The 22906-nt window shown below is 35.9% G+C and overlaps 2 protein-coding genes across 5 annotated transcripts in view; one reads left to right on the top strand and one right to left on the bottom strand.

Annotated features, from left to right (window-relative positions):
- LOC112042864 (transcription factor E2F2) overlaps positions 1 to 10622 on the top strand; it is a 34136-nt gene extending 23514 nt beyond the window's left edge. For all 3 annotated transcript variants that reach the window (XM_024078051.2, XM_024078059.2, XM_052891422.1), the window contains one exon: positions 543 to 10622. In XM_024078051.2, coding sequence (XP_023933819.1) covers positions 543 to 658 — 116 coding nt within the window. In that variant the 3' untranslated portion in view covers positions 659 to 10622. The remainder of the gene's footprint in view (positions 1 to 542) is intronic.
- On the bottom strand, positions 10612 to 20304 carry LOC112043310 (uncharacterized). 2 transcript variants are annotated; one of them, XM_024078652.2, is made up of 6 exons: positions 19975 to 20302; positions 12931 to 13023; positions 12534 to 12681; positions 11982 to 12060; positions 11347 to 11527; positions 10612 to 10996 (listed from the first exon to the last, which is right to left on the bottom strand). In XM_024078652.2, exons 1-6 carry the CDS (start codon positions 20063 to 20065, stop codon positions 10842 to 10844), a joined length of 747 nt encoding a protein of 248 aa, XP_023934420.1. In that variant the 5' UTR covers positions 20066 to 20302; the 3' UTR covers positions 10612 to 10841. The 2 variants fall into 2 exon arrangements, with proteins under 2 accessions (XP_023934420.1, XP_052747383.1); XM_052891423.1 differs by lacking the exon at positions 12931 to 13023 and having other exon boundaries at positions 19975 to 20304.
- Between the last annotated feature and the right edge of the window lie 2602 nt (positions 20305 to 22906).

Below are 22906 nucleotides of genomic sequence, written 5' to 3'. Positions count from 1 at the left end.
TTGTCAGTCAGCTCGCTATGTGACGATTTAGATAAAATCATCATAATAATCTTTATCAGCCGATAGATATCATGGTTAGACATGTCTTCTGTGAAGGCACCAACACCACAGTCTTGAGCCGCCTGTATCCAGGTGCTATTTTCAACACGTACAATGTTATAGGTCCCCCAGGATGGCCAAGCAACACTATATCTCTGATTCAGGGTCATAGTATCACCTTGGGAATCCAATGTCCACTATCATTAACAGCCTTTTTTAACGGCCCACTATAGGGCTAGTTTTCCTCCTTTATAGCAGAGGGAATTGAGCCACACCGCTGATTATAAAGCCACAGATTCACTAGGAAACATTTTGTTCCGCAACATGTCGCGCACAACATTCAATTTCAGTGACGCTGCAACGTTGGATACTTTCCTGACATTTATTAAGGCACTTTATGTAGTTTTTGTGGAACAAGGTTTGCAACATGTTGCTCAATTTGCCCCCTAGTGTATCTTTGGCTTAACGACAAAGTATCTAATGTCAGGGTCATCACATTCCAGAGCCGCTGGAGCTGGAGCCGTTCCTGGCGCTGGAGCCGCCGATGTCCGCCAACGACTACGGCTTCTGCCTCGACCACGACGAGGGCCTGTCGGAACTTTTCGACTTCGAGTTCTAGTGAGAGTGGGACGTGACGTTTTATATGGTGCCCGTATTGTACAGTGTACGTGACGTCGGCTAGATGTCTAGCCGGACTCTACACGTGTTTGGGGTCTCCCATTTTCAGTTCAACGACTGATCCAGTGGTGACTCGAAACGGAGTGTATACACTTGAGTGTATATTACGTGTAGCTGTTTATTAGAGCTGCGATTTTACGTGTGCTGAATTGATAGGACTATGTATAGCACAATCGGTATCGAGCGGTACCCGTGTCGGGAACGTTGCACAAAGACTCGAGAGTACGCTTAAAGTTTGTACGTTGTACGTGGTTTTTTTTTCTTTTCCGGTTCGGCCGCGGTGGTTTTTATGGCGTATACATGCAATATATAACATCGAATCTGCAATAGAAACCGTTTTATTTAATTTATTTTAATGTTTCAATTGTTTTTTTTTTCTGATTAAACGGAAATAATATATTGTTCTTTGTTCGTTGGGTACAGACGTTTTCGTCTTCGAACGTCTATGCGACTCTAATAAGTATGTTGGAGGGTGCTATTTTCAGAAACCTGGCTTTTCGAAAATGAAAGTCATCTAGATTTTTTTTTAAATAAATTTATGCGTACTTTTGATATAATATTTATTGAGTCGAATAATCGCAATAAGATTTAAATAATGATTATTTATTTAAAAAAATATTTTATTTAATAGCTACATTATAAAAATCCTCAACGCTTAACTTAAGGCAATTGAAACGTGAGAAGCCGCTGAATTTAGGTGAGTTTTTCACAGACACATGTTTTGTGATTGACTCCATGCTAAATGAAAATCTTGGGTTTTTTTTCCATGTCATTGTTAATTTCTGAATTATAAGTTAAACAGGACTGTTCCAAGTATGCTCAGCTCTAAAAATTGCACCAAAATTGGTTTTTTTTTTCGTTTGCCCCTTAAATAGTTCTTTAGGTTATATATTTTTTTTCCTTCTTTAAATGGTTTTAGGTTTCCATACAATCATAAAATTGTATATTTTTATTATACATATTTATAATTAATATCCATGAATATATAAATAGAAACAGCGTCAATTACATACTTATTACATTTGCATAGATTAGTGCAGAGCGTGTTACGAGGATGACAAATGATATACTATTGGTACCCGGGCTTGATGAAAACTTTGTATATGTTTTATTGAACGATACGGAAAAATATTTCATACTAAATCTTATAAAAATAAATGATAAATCAGTTCAGTGGTTATCACCATGAAAGTTATCGAGTTAGCGAATACTCAGATGCAGCAGCGCTATTCTGTAACAATGTGTTTGTAACTCGATAGCATGAGTTGCGAATTTGTTTCGGTCTCTCTATCTATAGTATCATGTTAGAAAGAGAGATAGTAATGAATAAGAGACACACACTGTCGAGTAGTTAAGGAATTGTTATAGAATAGCGTTACAGGTCTCTCGTGGCGCGCTCTGTAGTGTGATTTCTGTTGGTTAGTGGTTCGCAGTCGCAGTGTACATAGTATCTCCGAACATAATGATATGGTCAATAAAGTGGTTTCTTTAGTCGTAGCCCTCTAAAGATATTATACTAATGTTGACGTGTACGACTTTGGCAGCACTGTCAGTACTAATGGGGTAGTTGATTCATATCAAGTTTAATATAAACAATATTAATTTCGTATAGTACATGGAATAAGGGTCCGAAATATATCAATATTAATAAATATAAGTTAAGGATTTCTCAGAAAAAAAAAATTTAAAATTATGTATTTTAAAATTTTTTCAAACGTCAAAAATGCTGTCCTCCATTTTGTGACGTCACGACGTCGCTAGAGGAATAAACGTATATAAAAAAATTTTGCTTCTTTTAGTCTTGTTTTTATTCAGATTAGTGTTTACGTCTCAAAAAATATATAATTTATTTTCAATCTAGTAGAACGATAATGAATAATTATCGTTCTACTAGATTGAAAATATAAATAAATACTAGATTGAAAATATTAAATTTAATAGAAGACTCTTTTAAAAAAAAAGAATTATATCCTATTATCAATGTAATTGACAAAATGTTCAGTTAGGTTGCCCTAAAGTTATATCACATTACCTGTACTATTATAGTGTCACAATATTGACTACGACTATAGCTTGGCAAATTCGTTCGTAACACTCCCGATACGCGGGCCGGGAGCGGGGCAGCGTCCTTTCTCCCGTCGCCCGCATATCATGGGAGTGTCATCAACCATAACTCTACTTTATTGACAATATTACTGTGTGTGGGGAGCAAGTGTCGTCGAAATCGCCGGGGGCGCGCGGCCCGACTGTACATATTATGATGTAATGAATGGTGATATCTTAGCGGCCTTCGATATTATTGTAAAGCTAGCTCTAATGTCCTGGTTAACTAGTAGCGGGTGGGTACGGTTTGTAATTTTTTTTTTTGCGTTTTGGGATACTGCTTTTTCGTTTCAACATTGCATTGATGATAGAGTGGTGATAGAGTTGCTAGTTGCAATTCTAAGACTAATTTAGATGCTTCTTTTTATAAATTAACCAATTGTATATAACGAAAAAGTCGTTTGGTAATTTCGCACTGAAACTTTTGATTTTTTTTAAATTAAATATATCGAGCATGGGTCTGCTGTATATACATATGTATATAATAAATATAATGCTTAAAAAAGGTTAATTCATCAATAGTATCCGCGCTAAGACACGTGATAGTATTGGATATGACCTCTGCCTTCGATTCGGAGGGCGTAGGTTCGAATCTGATCCGGGACATCCTGAGGAAATCTACATGCCTGAGAATTTTCTTAATTCTCTGTGTGAAGTCTTCCAGTCCGCATTGGGCCAGCGTGGTGGACTAAGGTCTAACCCCTCTCATATGTTTTGAACTAGAAAGAAAGACGTTTATTTGAAGACGACAATATAATTAATAATGTTAATTAAGTTTAGTGCGCGGTTTCATGAAATGTTCATAAGGCATACGCTTGACTTCAATATACAACAATATGTTACCTTCTACTTACACTTAATATTCTTCATGTTATATGACAATCCCTCTGCAACACTTGGCAACCTAATACTCGTTAACTTTTCTGTCACAAATTAAAAAATTAATATAATTTACGGAAGTCTTTGAGACTTTATATCGATTCTTGTGCCACCATTAATCCATCTGAACATATGCGTTTCATTCACATGCATTATAATCTATCATTCTGATTGTAACAATAAATCCAACACTCGTCGTTCATTCATACAACACTACAAAACTTTTTATGTATGTTTATATTATTAATTTTTGGTTATATTATAAGCATATATTTACTTTATCTTAATAAGTGAAGCAAGAATTGCGTAAACTACAATAAAATTGTATAGCACTGAATTTGAAATGCTCATGTCGTATTGCGTCGTCCTTTCTAGTCTGATGTAAAATCTGACGGGTAATTGTTATTTTAACTCAAGTAAATGAAAAGGCTGTATCCCACTATCGCTGACATGTCCTAAACGAACCGTCGTTTGCCAAATATTTAGTTGATAACTATAATGTTTTGCCAATTTGTTTTAGCTTCATTTGGGTTGTTAACTTGTAAATAGATTCCAGTAGGCCTAAGTAGCGCGCCACGAGATATTTAGTGAAGACAAATAGACATTACCGAAAAATATGCATTCTCTTTCATCCCATCGTAACGTAAGAGACAGCAATATTTCAAGTCAGCCGCTATTGACAATATGACAGCCGCTATTGACTCTTCGCGAAATATTTCGTTGATGCATGCTAGGCCTGAAGGCGGGACGGGCGCGGCGGATCGCGTATTGTTTCCTTGTAAAAATTGTTTTGACTAAAGTACAAAGTGCGAATCGGTAAACCGTCTTTATTATTGTAGCTATTCTACGTGGGCGAACTCGAGGGAAGGCCAACATACGTGTCTACGGTCTCGATGTTGCTGTCATGTTTCCTCTGGTGGCCACGACGGACAATAACATTGGGAATGACGTTATTTTTGTATTTTTTAATTTTTGATCCCTTCAACTCTCTGTGATAGAAGTGGGTACGACAATAATCCAACTGTCAGATACAGAACCCATGACTTTTGGGTGTTAATTCCGATCCCTTAACTGTGAAATTTTCGATGCTAATAAATTGCCACAATCATTAAGCTGTCCACATAATCACGGGTTATATTCGTCCATCATAGCTGAACAGTTGATGGGCCTACGTACCCACGAATTTTATACTTGTTAAATCAGTTTCAAACCAAAGGCGAGAAAGGTCGAGTTATTTCATCACAATGCATTTCGTTAAATAGTCGACTTGAAGTTTCTGCGAGTGTTCAAAATTCGATATTCGAGCTTTCTAGTTCGGGTTCACCATTCCAGCGCCTTGGGACCCCTACGTCCATCAAACTATGTGCCCCGCTCATTGCCATTTCAGCTTTCCGACTCGTTGAGATATGTCGGTGACGTTGGTTCTTCTGCGGATCCCTCATTTCTGATTCGATCTCACAGAGACACTCCGTGCATAGCTCGTTCCATCGCTCGCTGTGTGACTCTGAGCCTTCTTAGCCGAGACTTGGTCACTAAATATGGGCCTATATTTAGTGACCAAGTCTCGGAACCATAGGTGACTTCGCCAACGTAGAACAATCGCATATTTATAAGTAGTCCGTCAGTGTCCCGTCTCGTTAATAGTGTACAGCACAAATGTCATTGTAAAAAGATATACATAAGTGCATATCAAAATAAATGTAAAATTAGAATTAATTTAAAAACACGTAGGCGTTTGGATGATGCGTTGGGACAGGTTTGAGGACCCGTGGCCTTAGTACGAGATTGCACATTTCGCGAGCGGTGGCTATGAAACTATAATAAAAACTGAGTAAAAAAAATATTACTTGTTTTAACTCCGTAGACAGCCGATGCACTTAGGCTCAGTCCAGAAAGGGCGAATTCGCCCCGATTCTCTCACGCGTATTACGCGCGACCGTTGCGTCCACAAGGTGCGTACCAACGCGCGAGCATTTGGGGAGGAATTCAGTACGAAACATGGAGTTGAACGTGCACTTGAGTTCGCGCGTTAACTGGACGCAACAAGGCGTCCCTAGTATTTCGACTCGCGCGCAATACGCGCGAATCAAGCGCGTGTCGAGAGTGGCGTAGTGCACGCGATTTACGCGCGTATTTTGAATTCGCGCGATGCTTGTGGACGCGATGTATTGATGTCTAGTACTTCCAAAACGCGCCTATGATATGGCGCGATACGATTCGCGACGAATTCGCCCCTTCTGGACAAGGACTTAGCGGAAATATTGTGAAACCAAAATTAAAAAGATATACTTCAAGCTATGGAATATAAGGTTAATTTTTCTTAGTATTTTGTATTTTGATATACTGAAAAAGTCTATGCAAGGTGTGCTTGCTTCGTAGTAAGGGTATTGGTCGGTTCACGTGCCGGGGGTTGACTACTAAAATATGAATTTAAATACCACTTATCTAAAACATGCTAATTTTTTAAATCAAAAATATCGTTATTACCCATCTTAAGTTATACATATTTTCGTGTATTTATTAAAAAATTAAAAAGGGAATAGTGAATTATCTGATCTGTGATCTAAATTAAATTAATTTCTTTTCAGTCTTGTACTTTATGCTATGTGTCAAACATCTAGTCCGTTGTGAAGTTGCAACACGCCTAACGACCCAGGAATATGCTCTGTTGGGATATGTTTTTGATGTTTTTCATAACTTATCATATTATTTGCCTCGTGTTCACAGTGGACTAGTAGTTTGGCGCATATACCACTACAGAAACATTTCGTTAGACAATAGTTTTTTTTATGATAGAAAGTTAAAATTTGTTCTAAATTTATCGTGATGAAACGATTTTCACTATCACGATTATTGTGCATGAATAATCGAGTATTGTCGATAATAAACAATAATGTAATTCGAGAGAACTAGAAGAAAAGATATTGCTACCTTGTTTCAAACAAGCCTTTCAAGATATTTGGACAGTAATATATTTTTATCTTCCATCATTGGAAAATATATAATTTCAGAGCAATTTTGAGCAAAATATCTGACTGTTAACAAAATAATAAATAGAAACTTTAAACAAAATTTATAAATAAAAGCTAGATAATCGCAATGATAATAATAATCGTCAACTAGGATAAATCGTTTCATCACAACGCACTATAACTGGAAATGACGTCCTAAAATTTAGTTTAATTAAATATTTTTCTTTAAAATGGACGAAAATCAATACTCTATGTTAAAACAATGAAATTTGAAAATGAATTTTTAGACGCTTTTTTTCTTTTATCGACTTTTAGTTATTTAGATTAATCTTGGATTTTGGATTAGTTTTTTTTGAGTTTAGTTTTCTTTATCACAGAGGCAGAAGTGAACATCTATATTTTTTTTTAAATTATTTTGCTTGTGTCAATGTTGCAATCGTCTTTTTAAGTTTATGAATGTTGATAAAGTTAAATATACTAAGATCGATTGACTGATTTCTTAAACTTATCTATTTAGTTAAGACAAAAAATTATTCAAAAGTTTTAGTGCTATTATTATGTTATCCTTTGCTTTGATTTTTTGATTATACTTTTTGTCAAATTATTATTATTAGTGACACAAATTCTGGGGCCAAAACAAACGAGAAAAAGAAGTACAAATTAATCAAAAATTTTCTCGGAAATTTAGTTAAGACTTCTCTACTACTATCATCATTTCATCATCCATTGTTTCTTTACTTTTAGTTTTCACAAACTATAATGTTTTGTTACACTGTTATGTTTTGTTTCGAATGGTGGAAATGTGCATCTACATTGATCATTAATTTATTTTATAGATTTATTTGAAGTTTGAACCATATTAATAAGTGACGAAGACTTATTGCAGCTGAATAGTGAGATTATAAAAACAATTATTGTGGTAATTTTTGTGGGTTAAAATATTTTCAACGGCTACCAAAACTATAACCCTGCGGTTTAGTCTTTGTGATTTATTATAATGATTCTACTTACACTTTGGAAATTATTTGAAATGTAAAAATAATATTGTACACTATGTTGTCTTACGGAAGCCTTTTCTTCTTTGGAGGTCCTTTGCACTTGCTGTTACTGTTGAATGATGTGAAAAGGAGATGGATTTATTTCAAATATTGGGTCCCAGGCTATTAACATGAATGATTCTGAGTTCCTATGGTTTGAAAGCTAAAGATAGATGTATTTACAAGAATGGATCAATAAAAGCTATCGAAAAATATTCTAGGCCAATTTAGTTTAAACTAAAACTGTATTATTGTACATTTTTGAAAAATATATTTACAATAGGACATGATCTCATTCAGTTTGTAATCATACTAGTATTATAGTATAATCTTGTATGAGGATTGAAAAATGTCAAACAATCACAAATTAAGCATGTCATAGTAAATAGATAGTTTATATCAATTTCGAAAGAAATCACTCCTCAATTTGTTCTACACCTGTATTAATAAATCCATGTTGGATTTAAACACAGTATTCTGTCTCTGAAAGTGATAGCCAATAGCATGTAACTGCAAGTGCAAAGGCATCTATGTATTGGATGTTGGAAAAAGGTATTCTGAACTCATGCCCTGACTACAGAGGTTGGCCTTATTTCAATTTTGAGTTCCTTTGTTATTGGATACGGACGAGGTGACAATGTCGGTCTATTTATTAAATTGTAATATATAAGATAAACCTCATACTTTACGCTTATCATAGAAGTCGTATTGTAGTTCATTCTGAATGGACTTTAATGACCTCTTGGAATGAACTGCCAGAGCAACCATTGTATAAAAAAAAACTGTTACAACGATTTTAGTCCGTACAGAGACGATGCGTCGATTCGACGTACACACAGGGTCCTAATGTAGTAACATGTTTCAATTCAGACAATATTTTGTTCAAAAGGCGTTGTTGGTTTATTCTTATTTGCTGGTATGGTAGGTCTACCGATATAAGTCAATTATAATCCCATCTTATGTTCCCATCTAAAGTGTTTTTCAGATAGCATGAGTGACAGTTGCCTTATGACGTTCATAATACGTACTATTATCGTGAATCGAGGCAAACTTTCAAAAGTGCAACGAACTGTCACCGTGCCCATGCTATCTGAAAAATACTAAGACTTAGTTGGAGTGGAAAGGAAAAAACAATCCTCACTGACTTGACTATGAAATATTTATTTTTATGGAAATTTTCCTCTCGTCTGCTTAAAACAATTACTGTTGTTTTTTTGCTACAAATTTAAACAAGTACTTACACATCTATAATTTTTTTAACCAGCTATTAATTAAGTGGTATTAACTACTTGATTAAAAGAAAAAGAATAAACCATCACAAGCAGAGCATCTCTTACTGTATAACAGATGTGTTTCAATTGGTTTTATTGTATTGATGGATTACTGTATAATTAAACTTTGTTTGAATAGATTCTTATGTTGCTTTTATAAATGTCGCACTAGCCGCATCAAAGCGTTTAAACTGCGTCCGCTTTGCGGTTTGCACCCGACCAATAGGCTAGTTGACATTTTTTTAAATGGTCTTAATTAGTTATTACTGTTATACTAGACTGAAATATTTTTTTGAGACGTGATTACGTGAAAATTTTAGTTTTTAAATATGTTTTTGAAAATACGAGCTAAAACGCCTGTTTCATGACGTCACTACTATAAATCCCATACAAATGGAGCGTTTAACAAAAATAGTTAACAATTAGTTCGACGTTGGTGTGTTAGTGACGTCACAAAATGACGTGATATTTAAATTAAGTTTAAATCCTTAACTTTTATTATTTGATAACGATATATTTCGGACCCTTATTCCATGGTTACACGAAATTAATATGGTTTATATTAAATTTGATATAAGTCAACTACCCTATACTCAAGCCATGGTAAGAAATTGGTCAGATGCAAAATGCAGGTTAGGCTCTTTGGTAGGCGTTCGCTTTGTGGAATGAACCGCATTACTGATGAATTCACTTGTTAATGCTTTCTTACTTTGGGTAATGAGTTAGCGCACTTTGGCATTGTTCAATAAATATAGAGCTAAGCTTTATTAAAACTGTTGCCGCGGAAGGCCGCGTTAATTCGTTTGTCTGTGGTTTTGAATGTTTTCATAGTTGGAAAAAGTTTCAATGGTCCCTCAGCCGAATTTGTTTGAAATTCAACATTGAATTCGTCGACAATTTTTAGGTGCATAATTCAGAGAAAATGTGAACAAAAAACAAATGTTTTGATGCATTAAGCACAATTTTACGGACTGACATAGGTATGATGATAATAATGAACGAAGTAGTTTATTTATTCAATTGAGACAAATCCAGTATTTCACCCATTCATAACTTCTAAGAAAACTTGAAACACTGTATTTATCGTGCAAAAGAAACTTGAATTTTACATTTTGAGCAATTTTTGAGAAAATCGTATTTTCGGGTAATTGAGCTATGTTTTGGTGAATGCTATCACTTGAGCAATTACTGGGTTTGGACAGATAAATTCGACAGTGGGACTATTTGTTATATTATTGTATAGTGAAGTTACATGTACATTTATACGTTGATGTGCGGCCCGCCTCGGCCATGTTACATAACCATTGGCAATGACACTTTAATTTTAGTTTTAACTGCGAAACATGAATGTAATTGTAATATGGACATTTTGGACATGTTTTTGTGTAATACCCATTTTGGTTCAATGTAAAATTGAAGGTGCAATGTTATATAATGTATGTGTGGAGTGCGCGGAACATTACAGTTGTTCGCAGTTGTTGGCAAGAGGTTCGGTTGGTATTCATTTGTGTTGGAAGACTGAGGTTGATTATTCCAGATTCGACGGACGTGAAGTTATTTGTTGATTGAATTTAAATATAGTCATATATATAGTTAGGTTATATTTTTTAATAAATATAATATTGAGATATGTAATATAAAAATGTCTTTTATTTCCAAAATATATCGTAAATATATACATTTTGAAGGGATATGAAGACTGTACAATTTAGTTTTCTGTGTTTGAAAACAATACAAACTTACTTCTAAAGACTAGTTACAAATATCAACTAAATAATTAACATTTTATGCTAGGCGTGTAAAACTAGCATTATTTTTACAAGAGGTATATGAGCTGACATTACTGCTAAATAAAGTTGGTTTCACTCTTCAGTAATGAATAAGTTAAATGGGAAGTCTTTGAAAGATTTGCTCCAGATATCAGTGAAGGCAGTGCTGACGAGGTCGTTGATCAGGGGACGTATCACTGCGAAGCCTGGCTTCCAAGTTGCATTTATTATTCGATCCAGTACTTGTTCTGAAAATGAATAAGTCATCTTTAAATATTTCACTAATTTTTGCTGTGTAGTAAATATTTTAAAAGTTCTACATGTAGAACATCAAGGAAATACGAGGGTGCACCGCATTACGATCCTTTGGGAATATGCTTCATGAGGCATGGCTGATGTAACGAATTGTGTAATGCTAATTCGTATAGTCGATTGTTTATAAAAAGGCGAACTTTAGTGGTAGAAACTAGAAACAACATAAACAAGTTTTAGGGGAATACAATACGACGCTTTGTTTTTGTTTAGTAAAAAAAACACTGTTTGCCCCTGAAACTTCCTAAATGTTCAGCGTCAAAAATAAATAGGCGTTTCTACTTACCCATTATACTTCTGCCTCTCAAAAGATTGCCGACGTGAATATCCATATCTCCTATATGATCGACTTCGACGTGGACATCAACGCCGCTGCCGTTTCGCTTGATCCTCGTCGTCTGCGAGTAGTCTCGTAACGTGAGGTTCCATCGCCCAGACCGCAGGGTTTCGAATCCGAGAAGATCGCCCTGAAAAGTATTGTATGAAACGAATACCTTCAAGTTAGTTTTAAAAGTATTTTAAAGCTCGCATGTTTTCATGATCTTGGCAATATCAAAGACATGTCAATAATAGTAATTGTTGCAACATTTGATGGTGGTTTCGATACTAAAATATCCAATGTAAAAAAAGAAAGCAAGTATGCTAAGAAAGCGCGCGTAGTTCAGAAATGGCGGCTACAGAAAGCCCGCGAAAAATGCCGGATACAGTTCTGCCAACTGCTACAGATAACACATTACTCTATGTTGTCTATAGACAAAGTTTCTTCACACGCGGTACACCGTAGACCGAGACAAACAGTCTACGTATTGGTACTTAATTTTTAATACGTAATAATATCAATCATTAAACAATAATTTATTATCAACCATCTAAAAAAGAAGTTTAAAACTTAAAATGTATACCTATATTAAATAATATTACCTTAAATTCATAATTTCCCTCTAGCCACTTTTCAGGAAAATATTGTGAGTAGATAATTCGCTGATTTTCCCAATCGGTTCTGAAAAAATGCAACAAAATTGTAATTATTAAAGACCTACTTCATCATAATTATGTCGTAATAGACGACTAATGACTTACTATGGCTTTCTCGCACATCATTATGGCCTAATTCGGACTACTTTAGTCATATAATCGAGTACGAACGATTTTATTCGCGGTAAATCCCATAATTAATTAATTATTCGTACTCAACTAAAAGTAATCCGAACTAGGCTTTAAAGAAAAAAGAGGATATTTTACAAACTGCTGATTGAAACTGTTTCTTTTGCTAATTGCTCGACGCGCGGAGCCGTAAGGCGTAAATTCAGAAGAAGAAAAATACATGTTTTCTTCCTGTAAAATTTAAAATGGATATCATAATATCTTCCCTCCACGAATTTTTAATGGGTTTGGTCGTGTTCAAATGTTTCTTTACTAACTATTTATCTTTTCCAGATTTTTTACATGTACATTATCAATTGAACACATTACTTAAATTTGGTAACTGTAGATTGCGACCAGCCACGCTCGTAAACGTCTTTCAAATAGAGTGTATATCCCATGCCGAGGATAGAGCGCACCTGCTTCACCTCTTTAGCAAAATGGGGGTCAAACGGCGCAACGCCCATTTCCGGAATACCTGTAAATATAAACGTTAGGTTAGGTTAGGTATATTTGCTATTCATTAGAAGTAGGCATCTCATTGCAGAAGTTGGTCTTGTAATTGATTTATTTTGCTAAATACCGTCTACTAAACCTGAAAAAGTATATCTGCTACGTTTCATTCCAAAATCACCTTTAGGAAATATTGCTTGTTTTGACTGCCGTAACATATGCCTCGGTGCCAATAGTTAAGTAATATAACTCGGTAACTTTTAAAATTCGTTACCTCTTTTGAAGTACGGACGCAGTTTGTTTAAAACTCGTTTCATGCATGCATCGAAGTCAGGTGATTTCATTTTGCATTTGGAAAACAGTTTTTCTGTAATTAAATAAAAAACGTTTTAAAGACAGGTTTATAGTTTTTGTAATAAGTAGATAGCAGTGGCGTAGGGTGGAATTTTGATGAAGGTAAGCCGTCCCAAAGAAAATGAAATTCATACCGCTTGATACAAACTCCGGTTTTTCATACATCCATACATAAGTATATTTAATTTCAATAATGAATATCAGTGTATGGATTTTTAAAAGGTAACCCGGCGGGAATCGGCCTATTCGTACTCTTCGCCGCTGGTAGGTAGGTAGTTAACAGACTTTTATATCACACTCTACATGGTATGGTCGGCCTTCACCTCCTAAGCATCCATACCATGAGTGGAATGTTTTGTTTTGTAACGCATGATACATTCGAAACAACAAATTAAAACACGAGAAAATTATGCAATACGGCGCGATCTTCGAGCCGTATCAAATTAGCTATAGGTCTGCCTGCCTGTAGCATCAAGATAAGTTACGCCACTTATGGAAATGCTAGATGTTGCATTGTATTACATTTTCGGTGAATTAATTCACCCACTGACCATCCGATAAGCTCACATTCACATGCTAGTTAGAGCGAATTCACACGGTGTAGTGCGGCGCCGCAGCAAAAAGTGTGCCTGCGGTGCGGCGCCGAAACGCACCGTCTGGCATATCATTGATTTATATATGCAGCCTGCAGGACGCCGCGGCATCGCTCCGGCGCCGCGCCGCGACTACACCGCACCGAGCTGCGGTGTGGCTGCGGTGCGGCGCGGAACGCACCGTGTGGCATCTTGTGGCATTATCTTTGACTAGCTGACGCCGCGCGGTTTCATCCGCGTGGTTCCCGTTCCCGTAGGAAAACGGGAATAATATATAGCCTAGCGTTCCTCGATAAATGGGCTATCTAACACTGAAAAAATTTTTCAAATCAGACCAGTAGTCCCTGATATTCGCGCGTTCAATCAAGCGAACAAACAAACTCTTCAGCTTTATAATATTAGTATAGATATATAAATGCAGGCCGTCACCATTTCGGCGCTGCGCCGCTACCGCACCGCACCGTGTGACTTCTCCCTTAGCGCTGCAGGCATGTGGACCGGATATTGAATGCTAGCCATTATGTTACTTACGCATTAGGATGGTAATTTTAATGCCGCAAATAATACAAATCATCAACATAGGAAAGAGATTGGTGCTTATGGTCTGCCCACTTGCTACTCCAATGAAGCTCAAGTATCCAGGACTCGAACCCAGGAACTTATATTCCGAATTTATATAGGCTTAACACTTGACCAACGAGACAGATTTATCGATCGATTAGTAGGTACACTTGCAGTTAGTAACTAGGTACCTACTTAGTTTTATATCAGCTATAGGTAGTTAATCCTACTAATCTATACTATAAAAATGAATCGCAAAATGCGTTGGTAAGCGCATAACTCAACAACGCCTGGACCAATTTGGCCAATTCTTTTTTTAAATGTTCGTTGAAGTTCTAGGATGGTTTTTACGGCGAGAAAAATTCGAATAATTGCCGGACAAATTTTAGGGTAGGGGTAGTTGAAAGTTTACATCGAGATTCACGCGGACGAAGTCGCGGGCGTCCGTTAGTATTTTATAGAGATTAAGTTTGTTGTTGAAGGGCTAATCTCTGAATCTACTGAACTGATTTTGAAAATCTTTAACCACTAGATAACCACCATATATGTGAGTGTCAATGGATATATTTCATCCCTGTATCTGCACGGAAACGGGAATTACGCAGGTAAAACCGCGGGGCGTCGGCTATTTTTAAAAACCTATAAATGTAAACTTGTACCTATTGTTTGTCTTAGGTAAAGTTGTTTGTTCTACATGTTTTAACATAATCATATCTTATAATATAATTAATATCCACGAGAGTCTCTGTGGTATTTATTGAATCAACAAGAATATAATTAATTCAATTCCTTTTTTGGCCGTTAATGCCGTAATAATGGGGTAAAACATTCAATTTGATGTTAATAACAAAGACAAAAGCTAATTAGGGTCTTAATGGCCGTTATCTGACTATCTTTAATATTCATTTTGAATGGACATTCTGGCTAGTTGGCCTTATTCACACGTAGGTAGAGCCTACTATTTGTCAATCTTGGGAATATATTTTGCTATAATCTACTACGCTCGCCACTTCATTCTCGATGAATTTAACGTATTTTACACTTGACTTTTAGTTTTTCTGCGGATAGATTAGATATGGCTGCTCATTTCTAATTCGGTCACGCACATGCTTTGCTCAAAGTATCTACTTTGAGCATAGCTACCTAGAGTCAGCCATTCACGGTCAATTATTCTCAGGTTTCTGCAGCGCAAACGGCAGCGAAGACATTTCACAAGTCGAGCCCGCATCGACCAATACAAGATATAGTCGTGGGTGCTGAAGAAACGTGAGAATAGTTGATCGTCAATGGCGTGCATAGCATAGTTTTTTTTTATGAGACCAATAAGACGCTACAGAATATAATTTATAGAGAAACCCTAGAAGACCTAGGAAGACGCATGTTATTTGTTTTAACCCTAGATCACTAACCTTATTTTTCAACGCTTAAAACTTACCTTCGTCGCTTCGACTACGATATTTATGTAAGTATTTGTGACTATACAGCTCTACAGAAGTTTAAACTTCAAGAAACAAGAGGAAGTTGGTAGGTAGGCGAATATTCGCACTAGTTAATAGAAGCGCAGATTTACATAGACAGATATAGTAAATACGAGTATGGGTAAAAAGGCGAAAGGGAATTGGCATCCGTGGCCCAATCTATTATCCTATATCACTAGGACCTCTAAAAAAACTCTGGATGGAATGTACAAAAGGCTCAAAAGGTACACCGCACCGTTTCCAAGCAGTTTTTTTTTTTGTTTATTTTTTCTGATTGTGTAAGTGCCGTAGACTCCTTAATGAGCTCATGATACATTCGAAACAACAAATTAAAACACGAGAAAATTATGCAATACGGCGCGATCTTCGAGCCGTATCAAATTAGCTATAGGTCTGCCTGCCTGTAGCATCAAGATAAGTTACGCCACTTATGGAAATGCTAGATGTTGCATTGTATTACATTTTCGGTGAATTAATTCACCCACTGACCATCCGATAAGCTCACATTCACATGCTAGTTAGAGCGAATTCACACGGTGTAGTGCGGCGCCGCAGCAAAAAGTGTGCCTGCGGTGCGGCGCCGAAACGCACCGTCTGGCATATCATTGATTTATATATGCAGCCTGCAGGACGCCGCGGCATCGCTCCGGCGCTGCGCCGCGACTACACCGCACCGAGCTGCGGTGTGGCTGCGGTGCGGCGCGGAACGCACCGTGTGGCATCTTGTGGCATTATCTTTGACTAGCTGACGCCGCGCGGTTTCATCCGCGTGGTTCCCGTTCCCGTAGGAAAACGGGAATAATATATAGCCTAGCGTTCCTCGATAAATGGGCTATCTAACACTGAAAAAATTTTTCAAATCAGACCAGTAGTCCCTGATATTCGCGCGTTCAATCAAGCGAACAAACAAACTCTTCAGCTTTATAATATTAGTATAGATATATAAATGCAGGCCGTCACCATTTCGGCGCTGCGCCGCTACCGCACCGCACCGTGTGACTTCTCCCTTAGCGCTGCAGGCATGTGGACCGGATATTGAATGCTAGCCATTATGTTACTTACGCATTAGGATGGTAATTATACCTATTGTTTGTCTTAGGTAAAGTTGTTTGTTCTACATGTTTTAACATAATCATATCTTATAATATAATTAATATCCACGAGAGTCTCTGTGGTATTTATTGAATCAACAAGAATATAATTAATTCAATTCCTTTTTTGGCCGTTAATGCCGTAATAATGGGGTAAAACATTCAATTTGATGTTAATAACAAAGACAAAAGCTAATTAGGGTCTTAATGGCCGTTATCTGACTATCTTTAATATTCATTTTGAATGGACATTCTGGCTAGTTGGCCTTATTCACACGTAGGTAGAGCCTACTATTTGTCAATCTTGGGAATATATTTTGCTATAATCTACTACGCTCGCCACTTCATTCTCGATGAATTTAACGTATTTTACACTTGACTTTTAGTTTTTCTGCGGATAGATTAGATATGGCTGCTCATTTCTAATTCGGTCACGCACATGCTTTGCTCAAAGTATCTACTTTGAGCATAGCTACCTAGAGTCAGCCATTCACGGTCAATTATTCTCAGGTTTCTGCAGCGCAAACGGCAGCGAAGACATTTCACAAGTCGAGCCCGCATCGACCAATACAAGATATAGTCGTGGGTGCTGAAGAAACGTGAGAATAGTTGATCGTCAATGGCGTGCATAGCATAGTTTTTTTTTATGAGACCAATAAGACGCTACAGAATATAATTTATAGAGAAACCCTAGAAGACCTAGGAAGACGCATGTTATTTGTTTTAACCCTAGATCACTAACCTTATTTTTCAACGCTTAAAACTTACCTTCGTCGCTTCGACTACGATATTTATGTAAGTATTTGTGACTATACAGCTCTACAGAAGTTTAAACTTCAAGAAACAAGAGGAAGTTGGTAGGTAGGCGAATATTCGCACTAGTTAATAGAAGCGCAGATTTACATAGACAGATATAGTAAATACGAGTATGGGTAAAAAGGCGAAAGGGAATTGGCATCCGTGGCCCAATCTATTATCCTATATCACTAGGACCTCTAAAAAAACTCTGGATGGAATGTACAAAAGGCTCAAAAGGTACACCGCACCGTTTCCAAGCAGTTTTTTTTTTTGTTTATTTTTTCTGATTGTGTAAGTGCCGTAGACTCCTTAATGGGAGCTCAGCGGCGTCACTGGGGGTTTTGGGCGAAAGCAGAAGCAGAAGCTGTTGGCGGAACCACTCTCTAAGGGCGTCTATGCATCTAAAGCTACTAACCGTAGCCAAGCTAAAAAAGAAATCTGCAATGTTCAAGAGTTAAGTATTCCCTAAACATCCACAGAAAACCGTAAAATCTTTGATTTAAAAAAAATATAGTACATTCATCCTCGATTAAAAAAAACAGTACATGTTGGATCTACTCATGCAAATAATGTTTGTTGACAATGAGCTCATTGAGGTACAACATAATTTTAGATGTTCTAATACAGACGCTAGGTATCAAACGTATATTTTATTATGGTGGGTAAGTATAAGTGCAATTACCATATAGGAATTTCAGTAAAGTAGGTATGCCCTGTTGGTTACTGATAATAATATAATCCTATCCTAACTCCTAAGTAGAAGTACTAGGTATATAGGAACTTCAGTAAAGTATGCCCTTTTGGTTACTGATAATAATATATCATCAGCAATTTAATAGGTGTTAATGAAAATGACGGACCGACGGATGTGGGTGTAACTTCCTAATTCCGTGCTGCTACAGAAAATTTCACAAAAGAAAGAAAAACTCAGCATATCATACATAGCGATTTAGCGTTCCGGTACGATGTCGAGTAGGAACTGAAAGGGGTGTGGATTTTCATCCTCCTCCTAAAAAGTCAGCCCGCTTCCATCTTAGATTGCATCATCACTTACCATCGGGTGAGATTGTGGTTAAGGCCTAACTTGTGAAGAATAAAAAAAGACTGGACTTGAATATTAAGATCCGAAGCCGTACTGTTTTGTTTTGTTTGTCCGTCTTTCACGGCAAAACGAAGCGACGACTAGTAGTGATTTTTTAAAGGATGGAGAGTGTCGAGTGACATAAGCTACTTTGTATCTCGTTGTAAAATGGGGGTGTGGAAGTTTGTATGGAGCATTTGTAGGGCAGGGGTAAGGTAGGTTGGGGTAGGGGTAGAGCTAAGGGGGTAGCTACCTACCTACCAGTGCATATAAGTGAAAGCGAAGCTTGACCGGGGCCGGTAGTAATGAATAAATCTACAATAATTCGAAGCAGAGTTATCAGGCTAATAGGCTGTGACGTACACCCAAATATTTGTAAATTTTCTTATGTAATACGCAAAATATGATATAATAAACACGATACAAGTTGTAACTGGGGAAGGCGAGTGTTGCAAAATGTCCTTCGTTACTAAAAAGCTGGCTGTTGATATTTGAATCGTTGAATGCAGCTTATGTAAGATACCTCGCGCGATCTGACCCACATCCGTTGCTTGATAGTAGAATTTGAAGGTGAAGCAAGGTTTTATTAACTGTACAAGTTCTAAGGTAATACGAAAATTCTGCCTTAAACTGTGAAAAATTACCATATTTTCATGTTCTTTGCGCTTTCAAAGCTTAACTATCCAGGAAAATCTTTAACTAAGAAATTTATTCAAATACTACAAATTATTTTAAACTATTTAATTACTAAAATTTCATTTTTTTTTATTTTCTACTAAACAATATTTTGTTCTAGAACTTTCTGAATAGTCATTCAATGGCTGTTTAATAAAAAAAAACATAAGTAATAAAATAGCAAAAAATCTCAAGAAAACATATGTAGGTACATGCCAATACTATAAAGCGAAAAGATTTGTGTGTTTGTTTGTACGAATGCATTGAATGGTTTTTATGCATTGAAAAGGGAAAATACTGAAGCGATTTGAAAAATTCTTTCACTGTTGGGAAGCTACACTATTCCCGCTATATTTTATCCCCATATTCCTAAAGGAACGGGAACTACCCCGGTGATATAGCTATTAAAATTTTGAGTTAAAATTCTAAATTCAACTCTTTCAGTAGCGCGCACAAAGTTCTTATAACATACACTACACGTACAAATTGGAAAATTCCTGCGCCAATAATCTCCTAATGAAAGGGACAGTGCATTTTTTCATGTATGAGGCTCAATACGTATTTATTATAATGAACTTTCTTTCAAATCTTTATTTAAAAGTTAGTTTAACAATGTTTTACATAAAATTTCTTTAGTTTATTGTAAAATAAAAGTTTTCTCTACTATTCTAACAATTCAAAACTTACGTATTTCTTCAGCTTCTTTCTCAGAACTTGTCAACTGTATATAGCACAACACTATTGCACACACACTAATTAAGTGCCTAATGAGACGCATCTTTAATTAATATTACAACACGAAAGTGTTACAACAAATTTGTATTCATGCGTCAAATTAATTACAAAGTTACGTTAGAAAACATTAACTTATAAAAACTAAGTTTTACTAGATATAACTTTATCTCAAAAAGTTTCTCAAAATTAAGTTATTTTGTTTTTTATTTTATTTTGTATTGGTATTTGATTTTGGTACGTGTCAGCCGTTGCAAGAGGTCTGTAAGTTTGTTTTGAATGTTTTCGCTTCGGTTGCGAAGTTCTGCGTAAGTGCCCCTACCAAGTAACAAAGTGTTGCGACAGCGCGACTCTTCGACTATCTCGTAAGATTGATAATGAGTAACGAATGTTACAGAGATGTAAGGCACCTGTTCGCTGTTTTGAAATACTATTCTTACTATGAATCTTTCGAAATGGAATGCATCGAACGGCGATAATTTTACAACTGAATCACAGATTGAAGAATAAAAGGCAGATAGAGCGCACGGAACACGATGGTATCGTAGCCTCTTTAAATACAAAATTAACGAATATATTCTTGAGTCAATAGGACACGAAGCATAGCATCAGTATTTTTTTCAATATTATTCAAGTAAATGGCGTCTTATGTTTTATTGTTTGTGTTGCGAGTTAGAGTCGCCCATCGAGGGTAAAATACGAGAATACGTGGGGTTGTTCAGGAATAGATTTGCACAGTTTTTGCCGAGCTCCCGAATTTCAGAGCTCAACTCAACAAGACTAATACCTACGTTCTTGTACCTAATAATTGTGGTCTATAACGATGTAATTTGCTTTTCATTATTTTTAGGTCAACGGGAAGTACCCTATGAGTATTGATTCCCTTGAGAGTGTCGAATTATGCGTTTTTTGCTGAATCTTTTTTATCGTCGTCGTAGCTTGTAGGGGTAATGAAAAGTGGAAGGGAACTCTATAATATCGAATGCAATAGGGATGATGACAGTTTTTTAAATTGTATATAAATTAAGAGTATGCTATTAGTAAAGCAATTTTGTAAAAGTAACAGGGTATCTGCGATCATTACTTTCGGAGCTACAGGGATTTAAAGAGTCAGATTTGCGGCGCTGTCACGGATCCCTGAAAAACGCCTCATACAAAATGGTACGAACTAATGACGTCGTAGGCAATTAATGATCGTTATATTTGTATGGGCGTTTAAACAAAATTACTAATATTTTTGTTATTTCTGCGTTTATGTTTATAGTTCATTTATTAAAAAACGTCACATTTAATGTAAGGAAGCTAAAACTGTATGAATTTTCATCTAATTACGATAAAAGATTTTTAATAGATTTTGAAATTTTATAATCTTATTTATTTTGCAAATATCCAGTCAATCTTTGCTTTTTATGTATAAATTAGTTAACATTGACCTTATTTACCGGAATTTATTATAAAAATCAATATATTCAAACCTAGTCATCATCCCCATTGTATAATATGATACTATGATTTAGGCCACAGGTTCTCAAGCTATTTTTTTCTCATAGACCACTTTGGAAATCTAGCTAGTTCCGGTAGACCTCTGCAGCTACATTTCTACTATTTCCCAAATTTCGAAAAAATATACTATCTAACTATCGAAATTCGCGTGGCGGCTCAGTTCCAATCAAATTAACAACAAAATTATCAGTTTTCGAAAAAAAATCAAAATTTATTAATTTGTTGTGCTGTGGGTGTAAAAAATTAAAGTTGGCCAGTCAAAATCTTTACTATTTAACATCTAGGTACCCACAGCACACTACCGCAGGCCTCAAAAAAATATAAATTGTTTTATTTAGGCAATGCTTGTAGTTACTCTATCAGTTTACTGGCATTAGGTACTGCTACATTCTCAAGGGTTAGGAAAGTTTTTTGCAAGCATCAGTCAAACTTCTAATGGAAAAGTTTCTATTAACTTTGTTTTTTTGTTAAAGTTATAAGTAGGTACTACCTAGGAAAAGGTATAGTTTGTTATTTCTGTTTGTTGTCCCTTTGTCACGCGTGTCCAATTAAATTCGAAGGTTGGTTGTTAGTGATGCCATTTTGAATTATTTATTATCTACATGTGTTACCAAATAGCGAACTTTTCGTTGGCAATAGCTTCTTACTACATTAATGGATATTACCATATCCCTGAAATGTCAACTCTTTAACCTACTTCAAAAAAAGGAAGAGGTTCTATTCTGTGTCTCTGTTTTTTTAGGTTTGTTACCTGTTGTTACCTCAGAATTTCTTCTATTATTTGACACGATCTCTCAGACAACTAAATTATTTTTATCTACATAAAATATTTTCATTTTTTGTGCCTAAAAATATTAGGTACTCGTGAAAACGGAGAGAAGGTTATCAATGCGTATATATTTTTATATTAATAGATAATTCATTTTAATTATGAATTCACTATGTGTTACGAAGTTGGTCCTATACGAGTAAACTTAAATTCGAAACCCTAAGGAAAGTTAAAGGTAGGAAAAAGGCACCGCCTTCAAATTGATAAGACGGTAGCACATACGATTATTACACATACACAATTTTCGCTTTTTATTGTGGTTTTGAAGTATGTTAAATATTCTTTGGTAAAAAGATTTTATTAAATAGGCCTCAAAGCTATCCCAATGTAAATATAATAGTTCAAATCAATCGAACATTTCATACTCATAGCCATCTAATATCGATGCCTAACTATACAGGAAAGGGCAATATTTAATGGTACCGTTATTTAAAAAAAAATCATGATGTTTTACATTTTCTGTAATCAGCTATACTACAAATAAAAACTCTTTAAAAAAAAGCTCTGTTCGATAAATGGACAGTGTGCGTTAATTGAGTTTAATTATTGTGGATC

This window comes from Bicyclus anynana, chromosome 4, assembly GCF_947172395.1.
Source record: "Bicyclus anynana chromosome 4, ilBicAnyn1.1, whole genome shotgun sequence".
NCBI classification, from domain to species: domain Eukaryota; kingdom Metazoa; phylum Arthropoda; class Insecta; order Lepidoptera; family Nymphalidae; genus Bicyclus; species Bicyclus anynana.
This window is presented reverse-complemented; position numbering and strand designations above follow the sequence as displayed.